This window comes from Ambystoma mexicanum, chromosome 3q (assembly GCF_040938575.1).
Source record: "Ambystoma mexicanum isolate Mex_15411 chromosome 3q, UKY_AmexF1_1, whole genome shotgun sequence".
Classification (NCBI taxonomy): domain Eukaryota; kingdom Metazoa; phylum Chordata; class Amphibia; order Caudata; family Ambystomatidae; genus Ambystoma; species Ambystoma mexicanum.
In genome coordinates this window covers 65,312,353-65,338,819 of record NC_090926.1, presented here as the reverse complement: position 1 = coordinate 65,338,819, position 26,467 = coordinate 65,312,353, and the positions used below count along the sequence as shown (strand labels likewise).

The following is a 26,467-nucleotide window of genomic DNA, read 5'->3' as shown; positions in this document are numbered from 1 at the left end:
AATGTTAAATACACCTCTGATTGCACTCTTTAAGAAATATTTAAATACTCCCTTTTACTTTTAAAGATGTACCCCTTTTATGCTTTGAACGCAACATTATAGGAAATGCTTTTCTCTCGTGTTATTTTAAAGATGCTCTTTAAGGGATTCCGGCACAGCCTAAAGACCCAGCACCCAGGATTCACATTATACTTTCCAAACAACACCCACGATACACATGATGTACTCTGTTGGAATGTAAACTCTGTTAAGTTACTCAAACAGTATGAGTTTATCAAGTCGGTACTTAGTTTGATTCATGAGAGGTTCTGGCAGACTAGCATCTACACAGACAAAGATGCATTCTATTTAGGTCGAAGCCCCACTGTTAAGTATGCATGAGAAGATCTGAAACTGGTCCATACTTGCCATTGTAGCCTTATCTTTTTCAGGTAGGGTCTTGTTGAACCAACTCAGTGAGGTCCAGCTTGATTCCTTAGGTGTAGCAAGCAAGGCACTCACATCTGGGCATGTACATGTTCACTTTGGGAGACAAACTGAAACCAACATGCATTGACAAAGCAAACAGCATGGGCTTTTGATTAGGCATGGATAGGCATTTGCCAGGCACTGTCATAAGGGTACCACCTGGTCATAAAATGGGAACAGCTGGAAAATGGTCCGGGTACCTGGGCATATGATGGCATTGCTTGGCAAATGTCTAATACCTATACACAAGCAAAGCCTGTTGGCTTTGCGTTTGCTTGTTTAAGGCAGTACTTCAGGCAGATGCATCGACAAAGATATTGCTTACAAAATCAACTGGCTGAAGACACACATTAAGAGTTATTTTATCATACCAGGAGCTCATTTAGAATGGCAATTAAGTAATAAAACAATTAAAGAATGCTTAGATATAACACTGGCAGGCCCTATATGGCAACACGTTTTGTGTTACTTTGTGACAGAGCTTGCTCAAAGAGTTCCAGAAAGGTTACATTTTGGTGGCGAGAGGCAGATAGTGACTGATAATGCGATAGGCTCTAACATAGCCATGGCTAGTCATTGGGTGGTTAAATGACCAAATACACCCATAGGATGTGTGTTTCTCCTTACATTTTATCTCCATCCTATCTATGTTCCACTGCATGAGTTCTGTGTTGAACCTAATAGGAAAAGGTCTGAATCAATTATAACCACTTGCATTGCACGGGCCAGCCTTCTTTACCATTGTTTGCAAATCAGACTTGGCCCATATCCCAATGTGAGAAGCCCTTCCAAACTGCTAGACCACAAGGCCTAATAATGCATATCGTTCTGTGTTCCAGTGCAGAGGGGCCATGGCCTAGCAATTGAGATTGGACTGCACCTTTTGGTGCTGCACCGAGAGTCATTTGCTAATGGCTTGTCCCCTTCTGTAATGGCACAGACATACTACAGAATTATGCCATGGAATGGTGCACAGAGCAATGGTAGTGGTAATGTTTAATTCAAAGCCTTGCCTCTATCACTTTTTATGTTACTACACTCCAGAATTACATGTGTGTTACTATCAACCTTATCTTTTTACTTGTACTCAAGTAGTTAATGCAGCAGAATAAATACTTTGAATGTGATTTGTAAGGTCCCCCGGTCGGATGATGCACCTTCTTCAGAAATCTGTGTTCAGGCAACATCATCTGTCATTAATTGTTTGATATAGTTAACCATTTTAGTAAGCATGATGTGAAAAACCGCTATATTCCCACAAAAGATAAACATGCTTTAAATTACAGAAAGCAAAACTATGGTTTTAGGTTTGGGAAAATAGTTATAGGCAGCCAGCTTGAATAAGTATGCTACCTCACATATGGGTGTGAATAGCCCTCCATCTCCCTGGTCATTTCATGGCTGGGGGGCATACATCATGGTCTAGGGCATGAAAACAAATCCTGGCCGATCTCCCGTAGTTCAGCTTCTCAGAATGATATCTCTGAGGTTGCTGCTGGCTGTGTAGAGTGTAATCCACCCCCACACCCATATTCCCTCAGGTCCCACTGGCATGGACTACTTTCTAGGGAGGCCAGAGGGCGGCCTTGGTGGGGCCTGGCCCCCCTGCTAGAGCCGGGCCTGTGATATGGCATTTATAACACGCCTATATACCAGTGTTTCAAGGCGCGAAAGAAGAAGGAAGAAGAAGACTGTATAAATCGGAATGTACATTACAGATTGTAATTTGCTTGTTACTAGCACAAATTAAGTTAGTGTTGGTCATTGTCTGATTTTAGTCTTCATATTTGGTTTGTGAATATGAATGTATAAAGCCTTTGGCTGTTAAATCTGTATTCTTTGCACTTTGGCATGAAGGGTTCTTAATAGAGAAACCTTCTTAGGTGCAGTAGTATATACAAAAAATATATAGACACATTTTGTAAAAGAAAATATGATAGAATAATTATTTTTTTGGTTCAGATTTTCTTTTACATTTCCTGTTTGGCACAACAATGTTTATACATTTGTTTTTATGAATAATAAACTAATCATTTGTATTTAATTCCAGCAGTTTATGAGGCAGCAAAGAGAAAATGGAAAGATGGACATTCTTTTAAGAGCCCTGGAAAATCCATTGTATGCAGTGCCCCAGCTGCAAAACCCCAGATAGTTGTGCTCCAGGGATTTCCGAAACCAGCACAATCGAGAAGCCAGCGTTGGCCAGAAAGTTTTCGGGGACGGAGGAGAGAGACACCTGCTTCATGCCAAGGTCGTTCCAATGGCTCACCCCTTTCCAATATTCCTCAGGGTGCTGCCAAATCAGGGAGGTCAAGTAAAAATGTTGAATGTGAGAATAATCTCAGAAATGCAAGGCATCCCACACGCCAAGGAAACATGCAACCTAGCTGGGGACAGTATGTAACAAATGAATGTGGAGCAAATATTATTGAAAAATCTGCTTTTGCTACACACACCAAAACAAACAAATGTAACAGACTTTTTCAATGTACTGAATGTGAGAAAAGCTTTAGTCAGAAGGCAAATTTTTTGCGGCACCAGCGAACGCACACCGGTGAAAGACCTTATCATTGTACTCAATGTGAGAAAAGGTTTAGTCAGAAATCAGATCTTTTAAGGCACCAGCAAACACACACAGGTTATAGGCCCTATAAATGTGCTGTTTGCATGAAAAACTTTAGTCGGAAAGTGTATCTTACTATGCACCAGCGAACACACATCGTAGCTTAATCTTGAGGCAGTATGCCAAATGGAGACCTGCTGTCCATTAGAGAAAATAGAAATGCATACATTTTTTCTACCATGCCCTGTCTCAAGATTATATTTAGTTGCTGTCATGTCATCTATGCAAAAAGAAAGCATACATTTGCACTGAATTTAAGGAGAGCTTTAAGGCTTAAAATGTAACTGATAGCACATACAGAAAAGGTGTATGAAATTACAATCAAATAGTTTTAGAAAAAGTCAAACAAAAAGAGCATAAGATAATGTATTGGCTTAAAGGTACTTTATTTTTGGATCCCATGTCCGCATTTGACTACTGAAAAAGTTTGCAGCACTTGTACCTTTCAAATTATTGTTGACCATCAAAAAGAACTTGGTATCCATATGGATGAGAGCAAGTAATGAAGCGCTCTGAGGCCTCCGGGCGAGTAGCGCTCTATAAGAATTGAAATATATAAACAAAGAAAATACATTTTCAACAAACCTATGTTTGCTGGGATCCTATGGTAGCACCCATGCTAGCTCCCTCCGCCCATGTATTTAGTTGGCTTTTGGCTCTTGATTCTTGGGGACAGTAAGACCAACTTGCTGATCAAACCCTCTTAATTGTCCAATAGTAGAATGATGTGGCCTACTATGCACCCGAAAACGCCAAGGTGATGCTCTTGGGTGGTAAAAAGGGACTATTGCAATTGGTATACTAGATGAAGATGAGGGGTGCACATCATCAGGTTTGTGATGGAAAAACAATCCAGAAAATCCTAATAATACGTAGTGGTCGAAGTGTAGGAAAAGAAGTAGTGGAACTATGTTCCCTGCCGGTCTGTACCCACTCCCCACAAACCCCATCACCACGTCCCCTCCCACACACAATAGACACCCCAAACACTTGCACCTGCTGTTTAAGGGAACGTTCAGTGAAGTGCACTGAAAGTGCAAGTTTCAACTTCTTCCGATACTTCTATTTTAAAACGAAACTATTACGGAACGGTTTCTTTTTAAAATAAAAGTATAGGAGCTGTAAAAGATCATTTAAAAAAGTAGAGGAGCACCGCTCCCGCTTACTTTGACCACTGATAATACAAAGAAGAAGATGAAAACATGTCAGGTCCCACTTATGCCACAGAGGCAGACACAAGGCAGTTTACTTCAGACAGCAAAATCCACAACTCAAAGAGAATGTGGAGGTGCAAGTGCACTAAAGGTGCTGCAGTGCAAACAAAACCAGAGAGCGAGAGACAGAGAGAGAGAAAGAAATATGTAAAGATTTTGTGAATACATTCATAGTCCCCAAAAAGAAATGCAGGCTATTCCCAAGAATCCAAGTAAACAAATCCATTGTCATTTTTTACAAATATAAAACACAACATTTGACACATGGACAAATTCAAGGATAATGCGAGAGAAGGTCAAGAAGCAGTCTAAAACTATACAAACACTGGGTAGACAGTATATTAATGGTAGGGTGTGGATTAACCAGACAAGAAAAGGATTTTTCTGTAAAAAGAATCACTGATGTCGACACTATCTTCATTAACCTAAAACAGACAAATATTATTAGGCAGGGTGCAGGAAGAGCCACAGGAACCAGAACGTCATAAACCGGTTATGCAGCAAAGCCCAGGAAAAGTCTGGCAAAGTCCCTGCTAGGCTGTCTGCAGATGTAGCCTACAGTGGACTTACCTACTTCTGCCAGTCATCTGCTGGCTCGTACCCCTGTCCCTGCCTGCCTGTTTTATTTATTTTGCATTTATATCATTGCGCTAAACCCTGGGGCATCAAGGCGCTAGTTACATTACAGAAGAAAGGTGGGTAGGGGAGGCAGGTAAACGACAAGTGAAAGAGTGAGTTGAAAAGCCAGGTTTTGAGCTGTTTCCTAACAGGCCAGTATGTGGGTTTGGTGCGTAGGTTTAGCGGCAGCAAGTTCCAGAGTATCAGAAGTGGGAACAAGGAAGCTGGAGCCTCTGTTTGAATCGTTTGAATCTGGGCACAGTCAAGCGGAGTCTTTGAGATAGGTAGGCCGGTGCAGAGTTTGAAAGGCAGCAGTGGGTGATGTCAGAAATGTGGTTGTTTGTTGAGGTTTTATTCCGAGGTGCATGTGAAGAGGACATTGGAATAATCTGGTCTGGAGCCCATGATTTCCAGGGGGCAATGGTGGGGCGGCTGTGAGCTGACAGGAAGGGTGTGCATGAGTTTAGCAGCTTGATGGTATGGGCTGCGGATGAGGAGATGGTGTTCACTTGCCTCGAAATGTTGAGGTCGGCGTCAAGATATACTCTTAGGGTTTTAACAACACAGGTAATACCAGTATGGTGAATTTGTCAATTGTGAAGGATTTGTAGGCAGGGTAAAGATTGAAGAGGGTGGATTGGGAGTTGACAGTTAAGATATCAGTTTTATCGTCATTGCGGCATAGCTGGTGGGAGGCCATCCAGGTTTGAATGGTTTCGTAGATGGCGATGAGGGTGGTGGAATCATGGGTGTAATTGCCAGTGAGGGGAAGAAGGACCTGCGTGTCATCTGTGTAGTTGGTGTAGGCGATGCCTAGGGAGTCTAGGTGAACAAAGAGAGGGCAGGTGTACACTTTGTATAGTGCGAGTGAGATGCTTGAGACTTGGGGGGGTGCCAAAGGAGACAGGGAAGGGGGGTAGTGGAGGTCGCAGGGAAAACTCAAGCAGTTGTGTCAGCTAGAAACAATGTGACCCAGTTGGTAGCTCCGGGTGAGAAGTTGGCGGCGGTGGAGAGATGGTGGCATAGGATGTGGTGGTTGACGAGGTTGAATGCAACCGATAGGTCGAGGAGGAGGGCAAATTTGCTGGCATCACAAATGTCACCCATTGATTCTTTAGGTCAAGTAGTGGGGGATGCTGTTCCAAATTCAGGGTGTAAACTGTATTGGCGGGTGCTGAGGCTGTTATGGGTCTCCAGAAATTCTTGGATCTTTCAATAGACAGCTCAGTCCAGGATTTTGAGGAGGAAGGCGATTGTGGTGATGGGACATTAGTTGGTGATGGCGAAGAGCTTGCGAGGGTCAGATTTAGCATTGTTGATTCTGTCGTAAGCAGGTGATTTCGCTTTGAGGATGGCTAGTTTATATTCTTTGGCAAGGGTGAGGAAATGGGTTTTGTACGGGGTAGATGTGTGTGTGCAGCAGGTGGCTTTGGCTGACCATTTCTTGGCTCAGAGGGTTTGAAGGTCTGTGATAAATCAAGCCTGCATGTGGTTGGAGGGTTTGCCCTTATGAGATTTAAGGGGGGGTCAGGGTGTCCAGGGCGTGGACAATAGTGAGCAGGGTGTGGGCAACTTGGTTGGTAAATAGAGGCAGGAGGCACTCTTGGGGGAGATTGCAGCGTGTTAGAGCTGGAGGTAGGGTGGGGTAGGGAATGGTGAAGTGAGACACGATGGGGATGGAGAATGAGATTATGTAGTGGTCGGACCAGGGGCATGGTATGTTGCAGGTGATGGACGTGTGACGGGTGACGTTAAAGTCAATGAGCCAGTCGAGTGTGCGGGTGAGGTAATGTATTGGGTGCATCACAGAGTATCATTGGCATTGGAGAGGGATAGTGCATCTTTATCTGTGGGGTCGTTCTAACCCAAGTTGAGCTTGCCCAAGAGGAGTAGCTTGGATGTGGGCTTGAGGTTAGATGAGAGGATATGTAGGGTGTCTTCTTCGAACGAGAGAGTGGGACCTGGAGGGCAGTAGTCTATTTGGAGGGAGATAGTGGTTGTGGGAGAAAGTGAAATTTTGTGGAGAGGAGATCGCAGTTGCAGGGGTGGGGGCTGGCGGTGAGGTGTTTAATGGGGATTGTGGTTTTGTGGACAAGAGCAACCCCTCCAACTTTGTGTGTCAGGCGGTCACAACAAATAACAGAAAAGCCTAGAGGGATGGCGATGGAGAGAGCTGGGCCCGGCAGCGGTGTCGAGCTATGTTTCCGAGATCGCAAGAATGTCGAGGGAGATGTTCATATATGTCTAGGGGAAGTGCTACTATAGATCTGGCGTTGATTAAGGCACTGTTTATTTTATGGCGCGGTTGAGAGGAGGCGGGGTGTTCTATGTGGTGGGGAGTGGGTTTGATGGGTTTTGACATTCAGTAGGCAGTTAGGTAGGCAGGGCTCAGTGGTGCATGCGTGTAGGTGGGTCAGTCTGGTTGCATGTATAGGTGGTCTGGTGGATGTGTGGGTTCATGTGGCAAGCCTGTTATGCCTAGCGGTCCCAAGGCATGGTTGAGGGAGGGCTGTGGCAACAGAGGTAAATGGGACAAGGAATTTGGTGGGGGAATAGTCTGGGCTGCTGGGAGAAGTTTGTGGAGGAAGCGAGTGGGTGTGATGAGTAGCTTGCACTTCGGTTTCTCTTTAGCCATCATGAGAGTAATGGTGGTGCTGCCTCGTCATCGCATTGCACCAGCCTTTGGTGTTGTGAATCTCTTTCCTTATTCAGACAGCAGGCCCTGCTGTTCCCACACTTCCCCTTCACACGTGATAGTTGAAGGGCCTGATCAAATGCTCACACATGCCAGTTAGGACTGGAGGAGACTGAGATTTGTCCCGGTATCTAACTGCTTTCAGCTAAAATGCCAAAGCGTCCCATAACAGTATTGGGGCCACCAGGATTTCGGGCACAGTTTTATCCACTTGTCCCTCGAGAACGGTCATCCCCTTTTTCCCAGTAGCCTTGTGTTTGCCCCAGTATCTCCTCCATGGGGTTATGCAGGTGCACTTCTCCCCTTCCCCCGTAGGGGAGAGCAATGTCTCCACTGTGTGTTTGTAGGCCTTAGCCCACTCGATCAGATCATGGCACCTAACCTGTAGGGCTCTTGGGCACCGTCATCCGGGATGTCGGCTCTGTCCCCTCTGAACCAAATGAGGTCAACCCACAGTTCATTCCAGTGAATAGGATAAGTGGGACCCCTAAACTCACATGTTACTTACCGCTCTGTATGCTGATTGGAGCCTAGGTAAGACGACCTCGCGGAGGTAGGTAGGATTTAACAGGTTCGAGTTCAGCCTCCAGAATTCCAGCTCCCCTGAATTCTGTGATTCAGGCTTCCTCTAAGAGGGGCTCTTTTCTACGATGTACCTCTCTGCTGTTTGAGTAAAAACCAGCAGAGATGTCCATCGCCTAAAAGAGCAGGAGAACACACACCGAAAATAACCAATGCTGCAAAGAAAACATAGTATGATTAGAAGCAATCAGGCAATATGGAATTATTTAGACAATCGGATATTTCTCTAAGTACCTAGACAATGGTTGAGGTGGTGTTGGACCTTAATTGATGAACCTACAAGAAAACCCAAGACTATGAGTATGCACAAGTGATAACCACAAACTCACTATGACTGATACAACACCCAGCAGACCTGATAAGTGGGATTCCTAGGGAAAATGGGTACCAGTTGAAAGGAAAACAACGGCAGGTACAACACAACGAATGGGAAGGTTAGTAAGGAAGAATATACCCGGGCGGCACAAGGGTCGCACTAGTGACGGGTTGGTGCATACACTGAAAAGCGTCACTTCTATGCACTCGGTTAAGGTAGAAAAGGCAAGAATAAATGATATAGTTCCAGGAATCTGCACGTATGAGAAAGGCTGACGATTTTCAGGAAATTAACAATACAGGAGAATTGGATGAGTTTTACCTTAATTGCACAAACACAGGCCAAGTTGGCGAAGCAGTCTTGTAATGTACAGCGTGGGACTCCGCGTAGGAAGATAGTTCAAATTGCATAGAGCTGCAAGAAAAAGTAATCTCACCAGACAGGGCGAAAGCACAGTGGAAATCCAGGGACAGTCCGAGGTCGGCAACAGGGTTCACGGATCAGACTGGAGGAAAAAGCAAATGCAATCCAAGGACAATCCGAAGTCGGCAACAGAGTTCAAAGTCCGGTTGAAGGAACAGGCAAGGACAATCCAAGTAGACAAAGGTGGGTCGAAGATCCAGGAAATCAAGTAATCAAGAGGAAAAAGGGAATAAGCACCAGAACGGGATGAAACCGAAGGAACGTAACGCCACAATTAGCAGCAACAAGCTGCTGAGTCTCTTTGGCTTTTATGGAGCAGGGGGGTGGAGCCTCCTTATGCGTTCTCTGCGCACGGGACGTCTCAGCTGATGCAATGTTCTCTGCTGCAAGGCCAGACGCCATGGCAACCGATACCGAAGCCATAACGAAGTTCTGGAAAGTGCTTGCCCCATTATGTGGCCACAAGAAACGGGAGGTACTGCAGGACGGGCCGATATGTAAAATCACAACAAGGAAAGATCCGTTTCACAATTTCCATTCAAAAGTCGTGCTAATGGATTTTTAATGATCACACATTTTATTTATCCGAAAAAATCAATCTGTAGACAGGACATCTGAACCTAAATGACAAATTAATATTTGAGATCAATGATTGTTGTTCACATACTAAAGTGTATTCCGCACCCTCTGCCAGGAGCGCCACTCCAGTAGGGGCACTTAACGAGTCTCTGCAGCTCGGGCTGACTGCTCCGTGGTCCACACCGTCTATGTGTATCAGGGGTATTTCTAAAGCATTAACCTTTACTTTCCTGGTTATCCCGTTGAAATGTTGTTGATGTGCACCCTAGTGTACAGGCAACCATCTATTTCCACAGTTTCAAGGCTCGAGGGGAGTAGGATCCGCACATCTGTAGAATAAATGTATATTCGGGTAATTGTATGTTTATGCACAGACCAGTTATGTTCAGTGCTGTATGGATTAGGGGCCATGTGTATCGCTCACAGTATCAACTCGATCTCTGATTGAGACCGCTCATTCTGCACGGCACAGAAGCGCGCCAGCTCTGCAGCCACTTCCACCTCTTGATTATCCAGTGCAGGAGCTACGTGATCTCCATCCGAGTGCAGATTGGATCAGAGAGGGGGAGCCCGGTCCTGTCTGTCGAAGGCATATGATTTTGTAAGTGCCTTTGTTATGCTGTGCTAAGAGCAGGCTGCAGATAGTCAATGGAACATGTTCACTGGCACTGTTTCACTGGGTGCCCGGAAGTCGCAAGGCTCTGCTGCCTCCTACCTGCCTTCACTGGACTGCTCGTCTGGGCCAGTCCACTCATGCACGATCCCATGTAGCTTTAATCCGTCAGGTGCGTTCTCATGTAAACCCAATCCGATATCCTCCTCCAAAAATACAGGCCTGCCGTCTCACGACGGTTGCGACAGATGCCGATCGTGCGTCGCTCGGGGTCTCGGCCCACCTCCATCCATTGCTTTAGGCTCCCGTGCCTGTAGGCTAGGCCTAACATTACTCCAGAGTTTTAGACCATACAGAGCACTCTGGTGATCTCAATAGAGGACCAGAGCCTTCTTGGATGTTTCCTGCGACTGTAAATGAAGTCTTCTCCATAAATCATGGGATCTACATTATTGCCATGTTTAACATTCAAGGGGAGGACGATGTACTATGCAGCCACGATGTCAGCGCCACATGGTGGTAGCTCTGTTGTCATCGATGGAGCCTGGGAGCTTGCTCGCCCACCACCACTGCTGCTTCAGATGCTCACACCAGAATCAGCCCCTCATGTGGTGCCTTTCTACAGCATAGGGACTTTTCCCTCCCACGCTTAGCCGTAGCATCCTGTACCAGACCTGGGAGCCGTGCCTGGGCCAGCTGCATTATTGCCTGCCCCTGCCCCAGGGCCCGGACCTTCATAAACTGGTTCCGGGGTGAAGCCCAGGCGAAGTCTGGCAAAGTCCCTGCTACGCTGTCTGCAGTTGTCCACAGGTGGGAGCCACTGTTCTCCTATCTGCTGTGGTGTTCTGACTGTTTTTATGTTTTACTCTTCTCTCTTCTGCTGCCCACACTTTGCTCGGGTATCCCTACAAAATATCCCCACCAAAAGTATCACCGTACATATGGCCGTTTGTCTCAACATAGGTGATATTTTTGGAGGGGATAATTTGTGGGAGCAGGGGTTTGTGGGGGTGTCCCCTGCACATTTTAAAATGATGTGGGGGTGTCCCCCGTAGGGTCCGTGGGTCAATATCGCTGCAAAAATATGGCAATATTTTTGTATCGCGATATTTCAGTGGTGATATTAACACATGGAACCCTTTGCCCAGCAGTTTCCATCTAGCCAACTTCCACCCCTCTCTGCGCCTATAGCCTCTTCACTTATTGGCCGTATGTTGGTTAACATCTTGGTGCTTGTTATTCCAATGTTTCTTCTGTTAACTGCCATTTCTTTTATCCTTTATGTTCTAATGCCTTTCCCTATCCCTACATTCTACTCTTAACACCCACCCCCAATCCACTTAGCCACCCGAAATGTCTCTAATCTCCACCAACCGCCCTTTTCTGTCAACCTTTCTCCTCCCATTAATGTTGCTCTATGGAATGCACACTCCCTTTGTAATAAGGCCCACTCAGTCCTAGATGCCTTCTTTCATCTTAAAGTACATTTTCTTTGCATCACAGAGACTTGGATCTCTTCCATAAACTCTGTCACACCTGCTGCTGTTTCTACTTCTTATTGCTCCTTTTTACATACCCGCTGCCTTTCAGTTCGTGGGTGATGGGTCAGTATACTCTTTCATTCTTCCTCTATTGCTCCTGCTCTTCCCTCTCTTCCCCTCTTTACTTTATTCGAGTATCATTACACTTCCTTTCTGAGGCCCCATTCTTTAACTTTTCTTATAATCTAGCATCCTCCTAGCCTTGACTGCTCTTTCAGTAATGACCTTGACGCCCGCCTCTCATCACTCCTTCCGTCCCCTATTCCCTTAATTGTTTTGGGTGATTTTAATCTTCATCTTTCATTTGTTCACTCTTCTTTTCCTCTGCTTCCCATTCTTGATTCCTACCATCTCTCGCCTGTTGTTACTCCTCCTTCTCACATCTCTGGTTCTTACCTTGATCTTATCTTTTCGTCTTCCTTATCCCCTCTCCCCTCTTCCCCAGAACTACTATTCTTGTGACCTTTTAATACTTCTTTTTTCATCTCCTCCTGTTCGTCCCTCTACGCTGCCTTTGCATCACTTTAGGCTCATGATGCTGCTTTTTCTCTTTCCCAGTTCTTATCCTCTACTCTTGACTCACTCTACTCTGCTTCTGACTTCTCGCAAACCTTCTGAGCAAAGGCTTACACCCCAGGAAGCTACCACAAGACCATTAAAGCACATAGATACTGAGCAGGGTGTGACAAGGCCATTAATCTGGCCTTGTCAAGAGAGCACCAGAACCCTTCTCAGCTGTGGCTGGGATGCCTATCAGGGAGTAATCTGTTTACAGTGCTACCCCTAAGGTAGACAGTGGCAGTTGAGAGGGCCCCAAGGCCTGTCCCCACGCCTTGTGTCAGTCTATTTCTATGCAGTCATTAATTGTGTCACACAGTGCCTCCAACAACAAATGCCCCCATTCTCTTCCTGTTTGTTTCAGATCCAACAAAATGGAGGAAGAGGAAGAGACCATCAATAGTGCCATTCACCCTCGACGTCCGACAGAAGACCGAAACCTGCAGTAGAGAAACCAACCCTCTGAGTTGGTCTTTCTTGCCACCAAGCTGGCATAGAGAGAGAGAACACTGGCTGAGTAACCCAAACACGGAAACCAGCCAAGCCATGCATCCCTCCTCGGCGTCAGGAGAGATGCACGGACGTCAGTGGTCTATCCTCTAAACCATCAGGGAATAAAATTGGGTTGCAAGCTCCACTGAATATGGAACTGCAAACAGCCCCCAACCTTGAACTCTATCACTCAGATGTTTGGACCGCCATTGTTATTCCACATAGGACCAACGCAGAAGCAGCGTGTAAGATTGCCCACATTTAACATATCCCAGGTGGGGAAGAAATAGCCAGAGACAGAAAGCCAACCAGGAAGGATAGAGGGATATAAAAAGAGTACACAGAAAGTGTAGGTTGTTCCGGTGATGTCGGTGGAGGTGGAGATGGTGGACCAAGAGACCATCAGAAGGAAAAAAGGAACAGAGGATAGTGGAGGCGAATTCTGGATATGGTGTGGTATTCTGTCATGAGTGCGAGTGGCAGTGTGAGTGTGCATGCTACTCTGGGAAGTGAGCTTAGGATGTATAGTGTAAGAAGTTGTAAAGTGCATGGTGCTGAGCAGAAGGAGGGTGACTGAGGAGGGAGTACTAGCGAGGAGGAGGGAGTAATAGTGTAGAGGATGGAGTAGCAGTGCAGATAAGGGAGCGGGAGATCGTTTTAGGAAGTAGAAAGATCGACAAGTAGGTAATAACATCTCATGGTGGAGGTGAGGCCCCAGAATGAGTGTGAAGTGCGAGGGACAGAAGAGTGATGCTGCTCGGTAATCTTGCTTTGTACATTCTGCTGGGACAGCAGAACCCTGTGAAATATAAATGCAAAGATGTAATCAATCAGGCAAGAAGAATAAGTAGGACTTGATCTTACTCGACTCATCAGGTTCAGGTGCTCATCATTCCCCTTCTTTTTGTTCTTTCAAGCAGTACATTCATGTATTTGTACTGAATGTAAAATCGGTACAGAATGGCATTAAGCCCAACATCCCCTTCAATTAAAAGTTACTAATCTACAAAGCCACAATTAAAAAAATGGCTGCCCACCCTTAAAATTCAAAAGGGAAAGAATCTGATTATTTCAGTCAAATCTATCCTACTAATAGAGCCACTAATAATGTTGCACCTACCCCCAGCCCCGCCCCAAAGGACCTACCCACATATTGCAATCCACAGAGATGGCACAGCTTTATCGGGCAGCGTTTGAATCCCAAGCCTTCAAGGATGCAGCTGGCAGTTTGGCTTTGCACTGCACAAGGTGGTCCAGGCCTCCTAGGCTAAACGGTGTTCCTAACAATGATGCATAGTGATGAAGGGCATTGGTACCAGGAGGAGTCCTGCCCAGAAAGGGTGCACTGTCAGCAGGAAACAAAACAGTAAAATTTTGCAATGGATTAACAAAATGGCATTAACAAAGGCAGGTCAGTTCAGTGGTGGGATGTTATTGGCATCCAGTGGTGAGGAGTAACTGGCCTTTGCATGGACCGTTTAAATCACAGTCTCACAGGCAGGGTCTGCAGTGCAACTCAGATCCCCTTCAGTCAGGGGCAGACACACTTCTCGCTGCCTCGGCTGAAGATAGAGCCAGCCTCCACAGCAGAATAATTGTGCCCCATGCCGTCTCATTGTGTGAATGTAGTGGGGGGGGGCAAAAGAGATACTTTCATCAGACATAGAGGTGCAGCGTACAGAGGCAATGTCCCTGAAGAAGGTAGTAGCATTGATGTGCATCACGTCAATGCTACTACCTATGGTAGTCACTCAAGACGTAGCCTATTGTAGTCACTCAAGACGCAGCCTAAAAAGTAGTAATGAGTACAGGCACATCCAGGTGTTAGGCAGCGAGGACAGTATTCAGTGTCTGGGATGGATATGTAGCAGTTAAGCAGAGGGTCACAGTGCATGCCTGCACAAGAGTCCGGGACGGAATCAGTGCAGCAAGAGAGGTAGGCCACTGTAAATTAGAGAAGACCACAGTACGCCATCATCTTTCCTTGCTTCTCGCTGTGAACCTTGTTGCTCGTTTCATGCGAATGGGGACAAGGGCCTTCCCTTTCTATTCTGCCTTATTATTGTTTCATGTGTTTTATGACTGCCACCCCCCTAGATCCACCTTTAGGTTTTTTTTTTATTAAAGTCAAAGAGAGTGCCTTACACGATTGTTTGACAATCAATTTGGAAGAAGATTAAGCATGGTTATAAATCCTGTGTAACATGTTTTCTCTTTCTATGGTTAAGCATACATGCACACTTACAAGAATAAATGTTTTGCAAATGTGACAATATGATAACCACTAAGATTCTGTGGGTCACGAGACACGTTTTAGGATTATTTACTCTCCACGCTGGATATGGCTGTGCACCTTTGTTCAGGAGTGTCGGGCTGTGATGGACAGCCACTTTTCACCAGTCCCGTAACTGGTATACACATAAGCCCAAGTAAAAATGATGTGTCACACCTGTTGCCCCAATTAATGTTCCTGTTAGAAGATTGCAATCCTACCCAAGTAGAAAAATTGCCCTCATCATAAAAAGTGCCTTTTCACTAAATTTGCCAATCAGTTACTCTGCCCTTAATTACTCCACCTCTCCATTAATACAATGTCACTCCGGTAATATCATTAGAAATAAATCTCAAAACGCCTAATGGTTATAGTTTTGGAAAGCCATTGGAGCGAAGTCCAGCTTGCAGTCAACACCCTTCTTAAACATAAATAAGATGTTCTGAATTCCTAAATTTTAACTTTGAGAATGATGCAGCAGCACCGGAAACCTGATCCAATTACAAACTTGTTCAAAGTAAGGGAAAGCTATTTCCTTTACTTTGATGTTTTAAAGGGAGAACTGCAGGGGATTTTGAGCATTTCATAAACCGGTTTTCTAAATTTTTTATCCTAGCATCCCCTTACATGTTTATCTTCAATCTAAATAAATGTACATACCTAGACTCATGGTCTAGGTATGTACTAAAGGTCTCTTTCTTATTAAAGACTTTCATGTATTCCTTATACTTTGATGGTTGGGGTGCCTTTCCAAGGCGCACAAATAGGCTTGAAGGGCAAGTGATTGATGCAGTCGGCTTGGGAGATTGAAAGAGCCCTCCTGGGTATGATGGGATTAGGTTTTACTAGCTAAAGTCTCCCTAAAATAGTACTAATGTGTGGTAGGGCATATAAGGTAAGAAGCAATATGGCATTTTTACACATTATTTATGCATATTCATGTATAATGGAATCCACTACTTTTTTATGAATTTTCTATTGAATATGTACGAGCAAATGCTACAGTATAACCTGAATCTTTCGGAAAAGGAACAATAACTGTCAATATTTATTCGTACAGTCCACGCTAAAGACATATGTTTTACTATGGGGTAGGTAGCCTTACCCAACAACTATGGACTTTATATGAGTTGCCCCTTTAATCTCATGAGAAGCATGCAGAAATCGAGGTTGAAGTGCTGTAGGGTTCCCTAGAGGGTGGCTTTGGCCTAGATTTTGACTGCACCATGTTCATTGAACTATCTTGGTGGTGGCTGCTTCAACTAATGCAGGGCTGTGAGAACAGGACAAGTCCACTGTTCCTTGAGTTGCAAGAAAGAAATACCAAATGTTCTGTTTATAGGAAACTGTTCACAGATGGTAACTCACTACACAGATAGCTTTGGTACGATAGGATGGCAATGTTGCATCAATATAACATGCAGGAGCGAAAAATAAATCTCTTTTTTAGGGCGTCTTTTGCATAATATGTAGTGAGTGCCATTTTACTAAAGGAAAGGAAAACTCTTGTGGAAAGCTCTATGCATAACAATATCACCGACATCATATCTGCTAGAACACTTCAGCAGTTGTAGTAGAGTGAAAATGTGTGGCCCCTGGAATTGTGGGTTAAAGTTGATGTGCATGAAACACTTCCTCTTAGAAGCAGGTAGTAAAAAAAATAAGAACTGTCCCGCTCTTGGAGCAGTGGGGTGGTTTGAATCTGGCATAACTGTTTTTTTATGTATGTATTGTGGTACGCTTTCAATCTAAAACTAAAGCCATACAAAATGTCTTACATGATGGTGGTTAGGTTATCATTATGCAATATAAACACCTAAAACTAATTTTCTCTTTTGTAACTCTCACAATATTGGTATTAAATAGTATATTGTAATCTTGTTATTGTAATTGTAGTTTTAATCGTTTCTTTCAAATGTGTTCTGTGCATTTGTTGTGGAAGTCAAAAATAAAGAATGTGTTACAATGAACTGTATTGGCTACAAAGTGACATGTCTGTCAATGTGTTGTGAAAGTACCAGAGGAGCTGTTTGGAGCTGAAACTACCACCAACCACACCCAGATCCGGACGCACGCCTAGGCCTCGCCAGAATCTGAAGAAACATTAAAGCATGCAGCTGTGTAAGGACACTTTTTGGGGGTTGAGGTAACATTTTGTTGTAAAGAGCAAGCATGTAGCCCAATTTCTTCTAAAAACTATCACTCAATAAATTGGCTTTATTTTGGAAGTTACGGCACTCCCTTTAATCATACATATGCAAACAGAAACAATGAAATAGCCATCTCAATGTATAGAACCAGATCATGAAATAAAATGCATAAACCCTTCAAAGCTATTACATGATCAACAGAAAACAGTTGACTGTTAAAGCCTAGCAAACGTCCTAAATGCTTGCGCAATAAACTTTTGTGCAAAGATAGATGTCTCGGGTAGGAACCGCACATACAGGAATTCTGGCCTGCCCTATTGGAAGCCCCAAGTCCTTAGCTCTGGGACAAAGTGCTTTCTCTTTATGTATATAGGTTGTAGAAGCAGGAAAAATTCAGTTGTGTTTCAAGGGATCAAACATTGCATATAGCGCTCTTTCTGCAGTGTATTATCCCTCTTTCCTGTGGCAGTTCAGTGGAGGATCTGGATAAAACGGAACACGTCAGCAGAGATGGAGCTTTGTGAAAGGACACCATTCCCAGATAGGCTCAATCCCTAATGTTTCAATTTTGAGCTAACTCGCCATCTTCACACTCCGATACAGTGTGGACTGTTTATGCAGCCCTAAGTAGGTGTTTACAACATTAAGGCATCTTATCTGGGCTCATAAACCAATCCTCAACTCAGTTTGGATGTACGATAGGGTGTGTATTTTATGCACATATCCTGTATTAAACCCTTCAAGGGGTTTACCCTTTACCTCATTGCTAAGGTTGGGCATGCCCCGCTCCTGGTGCATGATATAGGTGCAGGTCACCTGGTCCAAGCCCAGGATTGATCGCTGTTTGGCGTTCCTCAGCTTCCGTAGCAGGAGCAGCGTATATCCCATAGCTTGCTAGGCCACCAGCATAGTCTTGAATACTTTAGTTAATGAGTTCAATATGCTGTTGCCGTACGCTGAAATAAATCTTTGAAAACAACCATTTGCTTGGCTCATCAACACATCCTGCTGGGTGATACGACCATTCAGGTTTAGGGTACTTGATCATCTCATACCCTGGTAGTTGAGTTCTGTCACTTGTGATTACATTTCCCACGGGCAACCATTTGCTTTACTGTATGGTCCATAAGCCCTACTGGCATCAAGTAATATGTGGCGGTATAGACTTTCAAGTGTTTCCCACCATGTAAGCGGTGCAGCTAGTGATGAATTTTTTAAAGAGAATTTGTAATGTGCAAGATTAATACTCCATCATCAGCATTAAGCTGCAGTGGGATATGGTGTCCACGCACATAAAATTGGGAGTTATTGATCCAAATGAATTATGCTCGAGCGGTTCGGATGGAGATGAAACAAGTGAGTGGCAAGGACAGAGCACAACCTAAAACCTCTCTCGCACTTAAGGGTATATAGTAACTTTCCCACTGGCCCAAACCTTACAATGGCTGTTAGGTCAGTGTGCATTAGTTTAGTAGAGTCCGTCTTCCGTAAGCCCCCACAAAAGTTATACATACCTGCACCAAGTAGAATCTTAGGTGATGTTAGGCCTCAGAGTTGGGTCTGGTCACTCATGCTTTATGTGCTTGTGTGAGCCGTAATATTCTAAAAAAGGTAACTGCATCATATCTATATGGGTGTGTGATTCCAATAGATTCACAGCTAGACTTTCTATATTGTATATTTCGTATGCTTTTTTCAACCATTCTAATGATGCAAGGCGGCGGTTCCTATTCCAGTTGATTGTGAGGCAGACTCTCGCTGCTAAAAAGAGGTTCCTCTGCATATGGGGCAACACACTGTAATAGTCATCTTCCAGTTCAATGCCAAACAAAACCAGCAGTGAGGTGAGATTTCTATCTATTCCATCTATGTCCTTGACCCAACCCAGGACTGCCTTTCAACAGCTAGTGGGCAGTACCACCACATATGCCAGTACGTGCATTTCAAACCACAGTTCCTCCAACATAACGGGCTAATGTTAGAGTACATTTCAGAAAAAGTCTTACAGTGATTAGGTGCCATCTGAACATGAGCCTGCCATTGTGTATTTTATACTGAACCGCTATGGACGACGACCAAACAGCCTTGTATATAGTGTGCCATATGTCCATTTAATCTGTGAGCTGGAGATCTATAGACCATTGACTTTGGGTGTTGGTTGTGCTTATATGGCCCCTCGTCAAGAGCCACCCGTACAAATTGGAGATGAGACTCTTGGAATCTATATGATTGTCAAGGGCCTGCTCAGAAGGAGTCAAGGAGCTGCTCAGGTTAGTCTCCCAACAACGATCTGTCAAAGCTTCCTTTAACTGTAGGTATTAAAGGGGAGGCGTATTGAGGTTGTTCTCCAAGTCAGCTTATGAGAGGAATTTCCCCTCTCTCCACGTTTGTCCCACCCTGATCAGGCCAGCTTCATAGTATATTTGAAATCTGGAGAGCTCTACTAGTTTGTCCCCGAATGGAGGGGACCAGATACAGCTGAGAGGTGACAGCCACAATGTCACTCCTGCCATGGTTTCCAACTTCCTACAGAGCTGCCATTGTACTGATAGTACCAGGTGGGAGCGTATTCCTCTCCTCTGAGGCATTCCCTTGGAGGGGACTGTGATGAATCCTGCAAACATCCTTAGAAAGACCCTACCTAAAGTCTCCTTTCAGGTGGCCAGGGAAAGGCAAACACTTCCTGATCCTGGGGGTGGTATTAGCCAGGAGGATCACCTGGGAGGAGAAGGGCCCCAGGGGAGCAGGAGGATGAGATGCTGTATTTATCTTCCTCAAGGGAAGAAAGATCAATGATAACGAAATATATAATGGCTTGCTGTCAGAAAGAGCTGTTAAATTCCCAAGCTAACTATCTCAATGTGGGCAAGAATAATCATAAACCCTTGAGAGGGAGCAATCCCCTTTTGAGGTCACAGACATTCATAGAAATGAAAGCCCCCTCCCCCAGGGGGCACTGTTGCTCACATCGAAGATGGCCGCTTGATTGTGTGCTCCCACTCCAACTTAAAATCCTGAGGCTAGATATCCTGTTGTACGCCGCCTGGAGAGCTGAAACTCAAGGCACGGTCGGACTGAGTACCCGTCCATACCCCGTGAAAATCCTAGCGGATAAGTGGGAAAATGTTCCTGGTGGCTCCATCTAAGTTTTTCATTGGAGCGATCGGGCCAACTAGGCAGTCATGTGGAGCGACATGCCCACCCCTGGAATGCTCCAGCAGTTAATTGGGATATGTCATCAAGTTGGGAGTGATGATGTGGGAGGGAGGGAGCGGGAAGGGGAAGGGAGTGTTGTTGCTGATGGGAGAAGTTTTGGTCACCGAAGGATGTCTGACCCTGGTTATGGCTTGGCTATGGTTACCTGTTTTTGCTTGTTCAAAAAGTGGTGGCATTGGAAGCGGCGCTGTTCGGCTTGCATAGAGTGCACAGTCTTGTTGATCATGACGTTGGGAAGATTTGTTATCACATAATGCTGGTGACGGGATGAGAATAAAATTGCTTACATGGAATGTAAGGGGTCTGAATAACCTGGCGAAAGTCAAGAAAATTGCTAATTATATTGCCAGACATGGCCCCCAGATACTGATGTTACAAGAGACACATACAAAGTGAAGCAGCAATTTACACATGATGCCCAAGTGGCGTACCTAGCGTTTCTATACAGATTACTCTACTGAGGCCAGGGGGGTAATTACTCTTATACACCCTAGCTTGGGATTTCGGCCCGAAGGCCACAAGGTGGATCAACAAGGTAGATATGTGGTCGTATGGGGCAAGCTCGCTGGTCAACAACTGCTGCTGGTTAATACCTATGGGCCAAATATAGATGACCCTGCTTTCTATGTAAATATGTATCAGATGATTACAGCCTATGGTTTCTCTAATGTGATATGGGGAGGAGACTTTTACGTGGTGCTGGATCCGGTTTTGGATAGGTCCTCCAAGGTCAGTAGAACCCCTAGTAAAACTGCTTCTACCCTGGGCAGCATCCTTGGTCAGTTGTCAATGGTGGATGCCTGGCGTACAATACACCCTGGGGACAGGAGATATATGCATTACTCTTCGGTCCACGACTCTGAGTCCAGGATAGATTATTGGTTTGTTACATCAGTTATGTCCTCTATGTTGCTGAAATGTGAAATCTTGCCCCGTACGTTTTCAGACCATTCTCCAGTGCTGATAGAATTAAGGATTCAGAATGCCCCATGTCCTGCTGTGAGGTGGAGAATGCCGAGCGGAATGCTGGAAGACCCTGGGGTGGTGGAAACACTACATACGGAGATAGCAGAATCTTTGTCCAAAAATGTGGGAACGGTAAACAAATGCTCTACTGTTTGGGAATCCTTTAAAGTATGGGTCAGAGGAGTACTGCTGTCCAAATCTGTTGGCATGTTAAGGGCTGTGCGCGCTGAACTACCAGACATTGAAAGTAAATTGGGTGCATTGGAGGGAGATTACACCCGGACACAGAACAGGGACCTGTTGGCGGACATACACACACACCTGCAAAAATTTGATAAACTGGCCGCTAGATAAAAAATCAAGATAAAAAGAAATGAAAGCCCCCATAATTCCCAGAGGAACATTAAAGATAAATTCCTAAACATTACTAACAATTCTAAAGTTGGGGAACATTGTCATCATCAGGTATTGGGAGCAAGAGGCCCTGTGTCAAAGTCACTCACATTTATGGAGGGGAAAGCTCCTATGACTTACAGGGGATTAAAAGTGAAACTCTAAGGGGGTAATTCATAGATTGCAGCGCACGCGAGCAGCGCAGAGAGGGAGTGTGCACCAGTGTGCGCCTGCCATGTGCGCTAAACAGCATTCTGGCGCACTGCGTATTCATGGAATTCCCAAACCATTTCACACGCGATAGGCCTTGGGCGAGAGCGGGTTACGTGTATTTTGGGGGTGCATGGGAAGTTTTGCACGCGATAGGGCTTGTGCATGCGGGGTACGTGTATTTCGGGGGTGTGAGGGAAGTTTCACACGCGATAGGCCTTGTTTGAGCGGGGTACAAATATTTCGGGGGTGTGCGGGAAGTTTCACACGCGATGGGCCTTGTGCGAGCGGGGTACGTGTATTTCGGGGGTGCGCAGGAAGTTTCACACGCGATAGGGCTTGTGCGAGCAGGGTACGTGTATTTCGGGGGTGCGCGGGAAGTTTCACACGCGATAGGCCTTCTGCGAGCGGGGTACGTGTATCTTGGGGGTGCGTGGGAAGTTTCACACGCGATACGCCAGGCGAGAGCGGGGTACGTGTATTTCGGGGGTGTGCAGGAAGTTTCACACGTGATAGGCCTTGTGCGAGCTGGGTACGTGTATTTCAGGGGTGTGCAGGAAGTTTCACACACGATAGGCCTTGTGCGAGCGGGGTACATGTATTTCGAGGGTGCACGGGAAGTTTCACACATGATAGGGCTCGTGCAAGCGGGGTACGTGTATTTGGGGGGTACGCGGGGAGTTTCACATGCGATAGGCCTTGTGCGAGTGGGGTACGTGTATTTCAGGGGTGCGTGGGAAGTTTGTCACGCAATAGGGCTTGTGCGAGCGGGGTACGTGTATTTCAGGGGTGCACGGGAAGTTTCACACGCGATAGGCCTAGTGCGAGTGGGGTATGTGTATTTGGGGGGTATGCGAGGAGTTTCACACATGATAGGCCTTGTGCGAGCGGGGTACATGTATTTCGGGGGTGTGCAGGAAGTTTCACACGCAATAGGCCTTGTGCGAGCGGGGTACGTGTATTTCGGGGGTGCGCGGGAAGTTTCACACGCGATAGGCCTTGTGCAAGCGAGGTACGTGTATTTGGGGGGGGTGTGGGAAGTTTCACACGCAATAGGCCTTGTGCGAGCGGGGTATATGTATTTCGGGGGTGCGCAGGAAGTTTCACACGCAATAGGCCTTGTGCGAGCGGGGTATGTGTATTTCAGGGCTGTGCGGGAAGTTTCACACGCGATAGGCCTTGTGAGAGCGGGGTACGTGTATTTGGGGGTGCGTGGGAAGTTTCACACGCGATAGGGCTCGTGCGAGCGGGGTACGTGTATTTCGGGGGTGCCCGGGAAGTTTCACACGCGATACTCCAGGCGAGAGCGAGGTACATGTATTTCAGGGGTGTGTGGGAAGTTTCACACGCTATTTGGCATTGTGGACCCTCCCGGGTGTGCAGTTTCCCCCCTCCCCATGCCCTGCAGGCAGCCCACACCACAGGGGACTACCCTACAACCATCCCCATGCCCTCCAGGCAGCCCACACCACAGGGGACTACCGTACAATCCTCACCATGCCCTGCAGGCAGCCCACATGGCACCATATACTTGTGAGCCCCGACTCATGTCCCCCACCCATCCACCCACCCCCAGTGACGGGCACCTGCCAGCAGGCCCTTACTCATGTCCCCCCACCTACTCACCCACCCACCATTGACGGGCACCTGCCAGCAGGCCCCGACTCATGTCTCCCCACCCACTCACCCACCTACCATTGACGGGCACCTGCCAGCAGGCCCCGACTCATGTCCCCCTGCACCTCCACACACCCAGCAGTGACGGGCACCTGCCAGCAGGCCCCGACTCATGTCAACCCCCCAACACATCATCACGATCCACACTCATGGCCCTTATGGCGACCCAAATCCCACCCCACGCCGCCCCAGTTCAAACACCCAAACAAGTATTCCATCCACCCCACATTAAAATCCCCATGTCATGATAGATTGCAAATGACAAGTATGCACATCAATACATGTCCATCACACACACACAATGGGTGCAAGTGAATGAGAAGACCCACACCGTGACATGCATGAAACCAATTAGAGAATACCACACAAATATGAAACCAAAATGTATTAAATACAAAAGCAAGGGAATTAAAGAAAATCACACAATAAAAGAAATAATAAACAAAAGGCTGCATGTCCAAAATGAATGAAAAAATATGAATGCTGATTCAAAATAAATCCAAATGAAAAAGGCTCCAAAGCGTTCGTCCATCAAACCAAATCCAAAGGTAAACAAAAAAGAAAACCATTGCTCCATGGGTAAAAAAAAAACAGTGAAGTCAAATGCAGTCCAGAAATATATACAATGTAAAAATCCAGGGTCAACGAGCCCAACAATCCAAAGGAAACCTACAAAATACCCTACCTAACAAATAACTATATACAAAAAGGTGGGGCATTGTCCATGCGCCCCAATTGAAAGAAAAATAGAAAGGAAACCTAACACTAATTAACTATATACAATGGAGGCGGCAAGTCCTACGGCTCACTTGTGGATTTCCCGGGCCAGGGCATCATCGAACTCCTGTTCAACGTCCTGGAGGCGGGCCTGTTCCCTTGCCCGAGGTCTCGCAGGGATAACGCCATGTCCACCTCCAACTCCCTGCAAATTTCCTCGAGGCACTCAGCCTGCCTCAGCACCTTGCGCATGGTGTTCTCCGCCCTGACCATAGTGAGCCCTGCCTCTTCTGCCCGCCACCTCTCATCATCTATTTGCTGGCCCAACCGCTGCCACACGGAAGACACTCCCAATCCAGGGTCCTCCTGCCCTCCGGCCGATGCCTGCCCCTCTGATGTTGATGGCCCCGAGCCATCATCGCTCCCACCTTGAGGCTGCTGCTGCCGTGCATGTGCCCTGCCTGTTGATGCCTGCACGTCTTCCTCCCGCTGTGGTCCAGTTGTTGGGGTGGCCACCCCTGCTGGACCTCTGACTCTCGACTATGGCAGGGATGTGTCCTCCACCAGCCTGGCTGCTGGGTCAGAGGCAGCTCCACAGGGTGCCCAGGTGATACTTGGGCCGGAAGATGGCACAGAGGATGACTGGCGCATAGTGGGTTCAGTTGAGGAGGGGGTCGGTACAAGGTCCAGCAGACGGAGGAACCCAGCACTGGTGACCCGTCCCAGTAGGTCGACGTGGTCAATGAGGCATCCCAAATAACATGCAGAGTCCTCACGGAAACCCTGCACGTCATGCCGGATGCCACGTTGATGCAACACCACCCCAGCCAGGACAGGTTCAACACGGTCCCGGATTGCCACATCCGCAGGGGGAGGAAGGCCAGTTGTTGTTCGCGCATCCCCTCCCTGAGAACGGGTCTGGACGAAGGCATCCCTGCTGGTGCGGGATGATGCAGTCACAGGAACAGGCTAGGATTACACACAGGCACCTCCGCGGCCACCTGTGTTGCCTCCTGTCCCTGCCCCTGGACTGCACCACTAGCACCAATGGAATTCCCCCCTCCGGACCCTGTGTGTGGCCCTTCCACGGCCTCCTCCTCAACCAAACCCCCCACCAACCTGGATGACTCCGTGCCATCTTCCTCCATAGGTCCCTGTGGGGTCTCAGCTGCCCCTTCTGCTGCCGAGGAGTCCACCTCCGCCTCTTGGACCTACCCTCGGCAGCTGCGGCTACGGACGCGGCACCATACTCCTCACTCCCCGACAAGACGACAACCTGGGAGGGGAGCTGGGCCTTGCGTCTCCGGCTGGCGGTGCGATCCCTGCCTCTCTGCTCCACAGCATCGTCTCCACCCTCTTCATCAGTTGGCGCTGCAGACAGGGAGAGACAGAACACCGGCATCAGGGCACTGTACAATGGTCTGATACACACATGACAGTTGCACATGAGTGGCAGTGTCAAACTTCACACATGGCATCACACTCCCCAACACACATCATTTCAACCCACACACATGCGCAAATTAACAAGAATGTTGCAGCAGGCAGCACCATCCATACACATACAACAGCATGAGCATCCGAAGGTTAGCCTGACATCACATGCAACACAGGGAGTGCTGAACACATGCACCCACGCCTCCAGATATACATGCATCTGTACATCTCCACCACCTGTCGCAGTGAAATCATCGGCATCAATGTCACATCTGCCAATCAGCCTCCTACATGTCGGTGTCACAGGCATCCATGGTGTATCACAGTGGCACCCATGTCAAATACACACACACACACGTACATTGTGCGCATACATGAAGGTTTAAACAGCATCCATGTGTCACACCACAACCATGCCACAGTACATACACAGAAATATATACATGTGTGCACCCACACATGCATTTGGGCATAATGCATTTGAACACATACACCATTGATGTGCCTCACACATGACTGGACTCACATGCGGCGGGCTCATGTCCCTGTACATATACATCCATACATGGGCCTTTCAAGACAAATGTCCAATCTGCACACTCCTGGCACACCTCAACATGCACTGCGTCCAATCAGTACACATGGACACTTACCGCTCTACTACGGATGGGTCTGCCTCTGAAGGACCTGGAGGTGGAGCGCTGGGT

At 46.6% G+C, this 26,467-nt stretch overlaps 1 protein-coding gene across 2 annotated transcripts in view; it reads left to right on the top strand.

Moving 5' to 3' along the window:
- Nucleotides 1-16,964, top strand: part of LOC138582125 (zinc finger protein 282-like) — a 240,604-nt gene extending 223,640 nt beyond the window's left edge. The window contains exon 8 of one of the 2 annotated variants that reach the window (XM_069653125.1): nucleotides 2,522-16,964. In XM_069653125.1, the coding sequence (XP_069509226.1) occupies nucleotides 2,522-3,198 (677 nt within the window). In that variant the 3' untranslated portion in view covers nucleotides 3,199-16,964. Of the gene's footprint in view, nucleotides 1-2,518 lie in introns of both variants that reach the window. The other variant, XM_069653124.1, reaches the window with a different exon arrangement.
- The last annotated feature ends 9,503 nt before the right edge of the window (nucleotides 16,965-26,467 follow it).